General features: G+C 48.3%; 1 protein-coding gene across 1 annotated transcript; it reads left to right on the forward strand.

The window, feature by feature from the left end:
* The first annotated feature begins 1,738 nt into the window (after positions 1-1,738).
* Positions 1,739-8,255, forward strand: DUSP6 (dual specificity phosphatase 6). The gene is made up of 3 exons (XM_033161975.1): positions 1,739-2,304; positions 4,092-4,529; positions 6,715-8,255. Exons 1-3 carry the CDS (start codon positions 1,893-1,895, stop codon positions 7,020-7,022), a joined length of 1,158 nt encoding a protein of 385 aa, XP_033017866.1. The 5' UTR covers positions 1,739-1,892; the 3' UTR covers positions 7,023-8,255.
* Positions 8,256-8,592: the final 337 nt, after the last annotated feature.

Here is an 8,592-nt window from a genome sequence, read left to right on the forward strand (position 1 = left end):
CTCGCAACGAATTCGCCCTTGCTCCTCCTTTTCGAGCAGGCGAACCCTTTTGGAAGCTGGCCCGGTCTGAATAGCCAGCGGGGCTTCCTTCCGAGTAAACACTCGTGGGGTGGGGATCAGACTCCGCCGAGGACTCCCACAACAAGCCCCCTCGAGGAAGCGGTGGCAGACGCAGCACTTCCGCGGGGAAATGGGTTTAATGCGTGGGAAATATTCCTTTTGGAAGCCCAGGAAGGGTTAATAGCAAGAAAAGCGCCCGGGCCGAAGGGGGAGGAAGAGCCGCTCTCCCGGCCTGGATTTCAGGCTGTGGGAACAATGGGCCACAATTACCGAGCGCCAACAGCCACCCTTGCAAATGCCAAGCGGCTCTGTCCGCTCCGCTGCCCATTAACTCCGGCCCACGCTCCGCTCTAATGAAAAGCCGGCTCCTTCTTCCACAATTAACTCTGCTTGCCTGGAGGGGAGAATAAAACCTGCGGCTCTTGCAGCAAGCCGGCGGCGCGCTTTCTCGTAGCTGACTTTTTGAGGTCACTCACTGGCGCTATCGAGCTCCCCACCCTTCCTTTTCTCAGTTCCCCAGCCAGTCTCCTGACTTGGAGGACTTGTGTGCCCGCATGTATTATGGTTACTATCAGCGCACGTGTTTGTGGAGAGCGGAAAATAAAGCATGCACTCGTGGATCAGCATATAGTCATTATTCCCGTTTCGCCAACGGGAAAAAAATCCAGGGGAAGGGAGGGGGGTCCCTTAATGCTTGCAAAAAGGCACCCCCGCCTCCTGCATCTTATCAGCCCTGCAAAAGCAACGCGGGGTGTCCCAAAAGTTCACTCGAAGGAGGAAAAGCGCGGCTGCGAAGTGCCCTTAACGAGCGCGCTTGTGCAGCGAAAACACCGTAGAGGAGAGGCTGCCTTTTGTTCCTCCTCTAATTGGACCATTTGTTGTGTAATCGCTGGGCTGCTCTGCGTGAGCTGCAACAGAAGGAAACTCGAGCCGCAGACGCGCAGCTCTAGCGGCTGTGTGTCTTCCCCTCTCAGCTCTCCACCTCCTCCTCCTCCTCTCTTCTCTCTTTCTCCCTCCCTCTCTCCCCCCCCCCCCCGCGCCTTCCTTTCCCTCCTTCCTCCCGCTGAGCTGCTGTTGCTGCTTGTTTGCACTCGGCTTATCCGGAGCGGAAATTCCTTTCCGTTTTTGTGAATGACAAACTCATTAACAATTCATCAACACAACCTGTTCCAGCCGGCCCGTCTCCACGGAAACAGCCCCTTCCGCGAGCGCTGATTGGCCGGCCGAGAGAATGTATCCATTGAGACGTTCCATGTTTGTATCCATTGAGGAACTGCCTGGCGCGGGGTGGAAGGGGGGAAGCGAGAAGGAGAGCAGCGGTAGCAGCAGCAGCAGCAGCAGCAGAGCGTGCAGGGCTGATTAAAAGGGACATTGATCGCATCTCGAGGACTTAGGAAGAAAGAGGAGGAGGAGGGGGGGCCGTGAAGCAAGATGTGAGAAGCAGGAGAAGCAGGCAAAGCAATAACACCGGTAGCGAGAGATAGGGTCTGTCTCTTCTCTCTAGCTAGTTATTTAAATGCATTTCCTTTTGCTGCACGGAAGAAAGGCATCTGAGCACATTTAATTGGATTTTTATTCGGGAGAAGCAAAAAAGCAGAGGCGATTAGAGAGGTTCATTCGAGGATTCATTGACAAAAAGAGAGGAGGGGGGGTTTCTGTTTCGTCCCTTCTCTCCACTGCTAACGGAGGCCGGGAGCTTGCCCAAGGAGTTCCCGAGTTGCGGCTGCCTTTGCACCGGCTTCGCCCCGTGCCCTCTGCCCCGGTGGTCCGCGTGGCCCTTTGGAGAGGGGCGTTTTCCAGAGCCCCCGCCGCCGGCCCGTCCGCCTTCCCCGATGCTAGATACGCTCCGACCCGCCGCTCCTCCTTTCGTGGTGTCGGACATGGCGCTGTGCAAGACGGTGGCGTGGCTCAACGAGCAGCTGGAGCTGGGCACCGAGCGCCTGCTGCTGATGGACTGCCGCCCGCAGGAGCTGTACGAGTCGTCGCACATCGAGTCGGCCATCAGCGTGGCGCTGCCGGGCATCATGCTGAGGCGCTTGCAGAAGGGCAACCTGCCCCTGCGCGCCCTCTTCGCCAGCGGCGAGGAGGAGCGCGAGAAGTTCGCCCGCCGCTGCGGCACCGACACCGTCGTCCTCTACGACGAGAGCAGCAGCGACTGGAACGAGAACACGGCCGGGGACTCCGTCCTGGGGCTGCTCCTCAAGCGCCTCAAAAACGACGGCTGCAAGGCCTTCTTTCTGGAAGGTGAGGGGTTAAGCGAAGCGGGCAGGCACTGCGCCAGCCCGGGAGCGGGTTCCCCGGAATCCAGTGTTTCCTTCCTTCCTTCCGCCCCCCCCCTTCCTCTATCCCCGGCCCTCCCGGCGCCTTCGGAACCGCCCCCCTTCCCCTCCAGCCGCCAGGGGAGTGTCTAGACGCCAGCCTCCTGCGTCTGGGCGCAAGACATCCTCGCCCCCTATTGTGCGCAGCGGAGCGTTGCCAGATGGCCCCTGATTGGGGGAGCAGGGAGAAAGGAATGAGAAAGAAATCCCAGAGGAGGAAAACACCCCCACCCCCATGTTGGGCAAATCTCACTGTTTTTAAATCCTGCCAGGGAAACCCACAGGGCAGGACACACACAGGCCCCTTTGCCTAAGTTGCTTAACATGGGCCAGTATATCCGAGGAACAAACTTTTGCCATCTTAAAGGGTTGTCCTCTCCTTCGGGGAAAATCCCAACTCCTGAAGGCTTAAATCTTTTTTCCTAGCAAAAAAACGTGTGTGAAAGAGCCACTCGGGTTTGCGGGAGTGGGTTGGCAGAAGGAACAGGGTGTCCTCTCGGGAGATGCTTAGCACCTGAATTGAGCTCACAATCCTTTCAGACCGATATTCACTCATGGACAATTCGCTCACACACCCTTTCCATTCCTGCCCCCCCCACCCCCCCCCCCCAGCTCAGCCGAGCCTTTTCGTTTTAAATCCTTGCTGATCTATCGCAAAGTCACTCCGAAATCTGCCGGCGGCTCTAAATCTTTTGCTTGCTCCTCCTCCCTCAAGTCAAACTAGGCAAAACCCCGGGGATAAGTCTGGCGTTACTAGGTCAAAGTGTTACGTATCGGGAGACTAGGGGTGCAATAAAAGGGCCTGGTTTATATTGTCTGGACTTAAAAGACAGCCGCTTCAAAGGAGACATGCCCTGGAGGGGTGGTTTTGATAACCGGATTGCTTCCTGCCTCCCTTTCTTTGGAAGAGCAAAGGCTCTTGCAAAATCTTGGATAGGAAGTGGGATGGGAGAAGAGCTATAACCCCTTCTGTGCTGTCCTCTTCAGTTTAGGGCTGTTCAATGGTTCCTCCTTATTGCTAGTTTCTTTTATGATGGGTGGGGTATGCATTTTACACTGATTAGGCAAAAAACCTAAAAGGTGTCACTACAGAAATGCTGGCAACTTCCTGCCCTTTAACATTACTCCAAAATTTGCCATCTGAATCTGGGCTGTTTCACTTTGCCTAATATTTGTCCCAGTGCAAGTGAAAGGATTCAGTGTATTTATTGGTGGGCAACAGAATTCCGCTTTCCATGGCAGAATAAGCGATGGCTCCCTTGCATTTTGCAGCATCTCCATTCTGTCATTCTCAGGACTGTCCATTCATTTCCTAATCCCCCTTCCTCTACAAACTCCACAGGAGCAGCATCTGCCACAAATTTTTTTCTAATCCTTAATCTGACAGCCGTGATAAGAGGGGAATCCCCTTCTCTCTTTTTTTCAACCTCCCTAGCTCCCAGTTTTATTTCTAATGGTCTGAAACAGAGGAAGCTGCCTTCTGATGAACTGGGCCATTGGTCAGGGCTGCCTGCACTGTCTGGCTCCGGGCAAAAGTCAGTTGAACCGGTTACAACACTACAGAGCTGTATGTTGTTGTGTGGCTTTCTGCTTCTGCATCTTACAGCTGTAGAACTGACCCCGGAGGTGTGTGGGGTGGTAGTGGTTAGGAAAGCCTTAATGTGATCTCTCATCCAAATTATTTCCCTTCTTTTTTCCCCCTTTTCTTCCCAGGTGGTTTCAGCAAGTTCCAGGCAGAGTATGCCCTGCATTGCGAAACTAACTTGGACAGTTCATGTAGCAGCAGTTCTCCCCCTCTGCCAGTCCTGGGCTTAGGTGGCCTCCGAATCAGCTCCGACTCCTCTTCAGACATTGAATCTGACATTGACCGAGACCCTAACAGTGCCACCGACTCTGACGGCAGCCCCTTGTCCAATAACCAGCCTTCCTTCCCGGTGGAGATCTTGCCCTACCTCTACCTGGGCTGTGCCAAGGATTCCACCAACTTGGACGTTCTAGAAGAGTTTGGCATTAAATACATCTTGAATGTCACCCCCAACCTGCCTAATCTCTTTGAGAATGCTGGCGAGTTTAAATACAAGCAGATCCCCATCTCTGACCACTGGAGCCAAAACTTGTCTCAGTTTTTCCCCGAGGCCATCTCTTTTATAGGTGAGATTTAGTTTATTATTATAATTGCAAAGTGAGTGTTGGGTGTGTCTTGTGGTAGCATAATTATGCCTGCAATCATCAGTGCACCAACCTGGGAGTCATCCCTGTTAAATTTAGTGGGACTTGCCTTTGAGTAGAACTGTGCAGGATTCTGCTGCAAATTAATAGCAGTACGGCTTGTTTTATATTTATTTACTTTAATGTGATTTTCAGCCTTCTGGGATCTAAGAAATAGAAAGATACTTCTACCAGGGTTTAGCTATTGCTAGAGCTTGTAAGAAGAAGTTGATCTTTTAGATACCTGTATTTTAAAGTCATGATTTCCATGCTAGCATATTTGAATTTTGTCCAGGAAAACTGTATTTTAAAAGAAAGCAAGTAATTTTTTTAAAAAACCACAATATATAAAGAGATTCCAGTTTTTGGTAGTTAATTGGTTGCATTCATTCCCTTTTTTCTTTAACTCTGCCTGACCTGATTCCTCAACTCCTTAGGCTAGTATACTCTCTCCAAAGTGCAATCCTATGTACAGTACATCTATTCAGAAGTATCCCCCCCCTAGAGCCTCCAAGGTTGCATTTCCGTACCCACTCATGTGGAAGCATGCCCTATTGAATTTAATCTGGAGGGTTCCATAAAAACTACTGTTTTCTCAAAAGCAGGTATTGCCTAAAATATATGAGAAGTGCTGATGAGTACATTTAGACTCCTTCCCCTTCTCTTTGTGAAATAGTTCAGTTATGCTCCCCTCCCCACCCCTCTTTGGGGAGGGTCATTGTGTTATCTGTCAATGAATACTGTGCTGTAATCTGATTGAGTGATACTGGTAATAGAGCAGAATGTAGGTAATCTGAGCCTAGCAAGAAGAAACTGTAGGCTGGAAGCCACAAAGAAACTAATCTCCAGGCATTATAATGCATTTCCTATTACAAAGGAACCTATTTTCTGGCAATGTTGACATCCTGTTTCTCCTAATGGGCTGTCCCCTGTGACTTCTCTCTTTCTTTTAAAACAGCTGAATACCTCCATTGTTCAGCTGCACTGCACAACAGTTGGAGAATAATTTAATAGACCTTTGCAATCTGCTTGTCTCTATTTAAAAAAAATGGTGACATTGTACGGTTTCCCTATTTATATGCTAGGGCGAATGTACACCAAATTATTTTTGTGACCTATTAGTATTAGAACATATGAAGTATTGTTCAGTATTAGTCACTTACCTGAGAAGGTCTCCAAGCAATTTACATTTAACAACGTCAACACAAACGCATTATGCCGTAAAAGAGAGCAGAAAAGTCACATAAAGCACTTCACATTTCTGTAGTTCAAAACAAGCCCTTCCAGTGTTGATGGAATCTTCTAAAACCACAGATCATCAACCACATACCCACCATAAGTTGCTTCTGTGACTGACAGCATGTTGTTGTTTATTGCTCCTCTTGTTACAACACATAGGCAGGAAGGTGTGTGTGTGTGTGGGGGGGAAACCACACCTGCTTTTTCTGCCTCTGACCCCCAACTGCAGAATAACATGGTTAGAATATGGTCAGAACCAGCCTATAACCAAATTGCGTGGTCAGCAGATTTGCACACTGCAGTTCCTCTTGTAGTCTAATTCAGATTACAGGTGTAGGTTTACCCTCTGGAATATTCCCTAGTAAGCAAAAAAAAAAAAAAATTCCCTTTTGCACGTCAAATTAGGCTAGAACCATTTATGCTGCTCCTAGCTGAGTCTCTAATGTCCAGGGAGTACCGGTATTTTTTAGTTCTTGAGCATCCAAACAGTTGATCGCACCCTGTAGGCTGCCTGGTACAGTTAAACAAAGGCTGTACCACATAATTCTGTTGAAGGTGTAACTTGCTTTCATGTTGTTCCTGGTGCATTCAAAGCTGGCATAGGTTCAAGGCCTGAGTTCAGAAGACCTCTGCCTAGAACTCTTGTGTTTTTACTTTGGCCTACTCAAAACAGAAACAAGTCTGTTATTGGGAGGGTAAATAAAGCAAGGCTTTGAAACGCTATGCAAAGCGAGCCTGGAGGATGGGAGTAGGAAGGAAGGCAATGCAAATTCTATGGGGAGCTCACAAAGTTCTCTGTCATGTTTGATCTCGTCTGGTGGTGTGACCTTTAGGCTGGGAGAAGAAGAGAGATATCACGGTTCTTGTCTTTGTCTTGTTTCCTCCACAGACGAAGCTCGTGGGAAGAATTGTGGCGTGCTTGTGCATTGCCTGGCAGGGATCAGCCGCTCGGTCACCGTGACAGTCGCCTACCTGATGCAGAAGCTCAACTTGTCCATGAACGACGCCTACGACATTGTCAAGATGAAGAAATCCAACATCTCCCCCAACTTCAACTTCATGGGCCAGCTGTTGGACTTTGAGAGGACTCTGGGGCTGAACTGCCCCTGTGACAACCGCGTCCCCAGCCAGCAGCTGTATTTCACCACCCCTTCCAACCAAAACGTCTTCCAGGTGGACTCCCTGCAGTCCACGTGAGCACCAGCCACGTCCCAGCTCTTCCAGCCTTGGGTTGTGTGATCATTCCTTGATGATGCTTCTCTTTGACGGCAGCAAAGGAATCCAGCTCTCTTTTGTGGATGCTGCTCTTGAGCAGTAGCCGGCCTGTGTGCTTAAAAATAAAAAGGTTAACAAAGTTTGGAATCTGCTATTGCAAAGGGAGGGAACCAGCTGAGTTCTCCGGGGGGGGGGGAAACAACCACCATAAACTCTTCAGACCTTGCCTCTAGGTAGGCCACGTATTTTTGCTCAATGCACAAACTGCCACCTATACAGTGACTTGGAACTGAGGACTTCCAAACACAGATAGGGGGAAAGACTGGACACTATATGAGCACATGTAAGACTGGGGAAAATGTATTCAATGCATTTGTAATATATTGTGTTGTCTTCAGTGAAGACTAATTGAGTGCCCCCCCCCCCATTTTGATTTAGAGGAGCCAAAGAGAGGTTTAAGCTCAAGTGTGTTTGGAATTTTTGTTTGCCAAGAGCTTTGTAATGCTTGGCTTGGTTGATGTTAAAAGTTTTAAATCCTGAATCAATAAGCAACATCAGTAAAACGATAGGTACAAGAGGTCAACTCAAGGGGTGTCATTTTTCTCTCCATTATTCCTTTTGTATGCAAAGGATACATTTTTTTGCAGCATGCTTGATTTTACTGTTGAAATGAGGCAAACTTTCTTCCTTGTTTAGGGAATCTGTGTCTATGCTTTGAGGTTTGTTTACTCGCATTTTGTGAATGGATAAAGTATCTTTTGTGGTGATTTTATATATAAATTTTTCTTTTGCAGGGGTGTGCCATCAGTGTAGGGTCTCATTATGACTTATTTGGCCTTACCTTTTGTAAATAGCCTAGTTTGCATTTTTCTTTCGGAAGAGAGTTACGTCTTCAGAACAGAAGATTCTTTTCCCCCCTGTAAATTATCAAATTTTAAAAAAAACAACAAAACGATTTTGTGCTAAACAGTGCATTACCTCTGTACAAACTCTTCAGGGAGCTTCACCTCAAATGCAATATCTTGCATTTATTTTTGTATAAAACTGGAAGTGTGTGTGGGTGTGAGCATGTGTACCTGTGTAATATGCAAGAAGGTCTTGCACACAATTGTCAATAAGGGAGTGTCTCTGATTTGCCGGTGTAAAAGTTGGGATTTTATTCTAAGAATGTTGAGATCATAAATTATTAATAAATAACTATTTTTGGCTATTTGAGAATTAGACTGATTTGTTTCTTGGTAGGAGTTGCCATCGTTCAGCACTTTGTCGTTTGCAGAAGAGTGGTGCAGCTAGCTGACTTTTTTTTACCTTTAAAAGTGGAGACCATTTTGCCACCCTCCTCAGTCATGACACCCGGGGCGGACGCACCCACCACACCCCCTTTCCTACACCTCTGTGAGGGGCGTACATGCAGATAAACATGCTATTGAAGACAAAGCAATGTAAGTCATCTTTTAATAAAACAACAACAACACACCATTTGGGTGTATGTCTGAATTTCACCCATAGTTCCTGTTGCCACGAATGTTTCACCCTTTCTGGATTGTGATGT

The sequence above is a fragment of the Lacerta agilis genome, chromosome 10, assembly GCF_009819535.1.
Source record: "Lacerta agilis isolate rLacAgi1 chromosome 10, rLacAgi1.pri, whole genome shotgun sequence".
Classification (NCBI taxonomy): Eukaryota; Metazoa; Chordata; class Lepidosauria; order Squamata; family Lacertidae; genus Lacerta; species Lacerta agilis.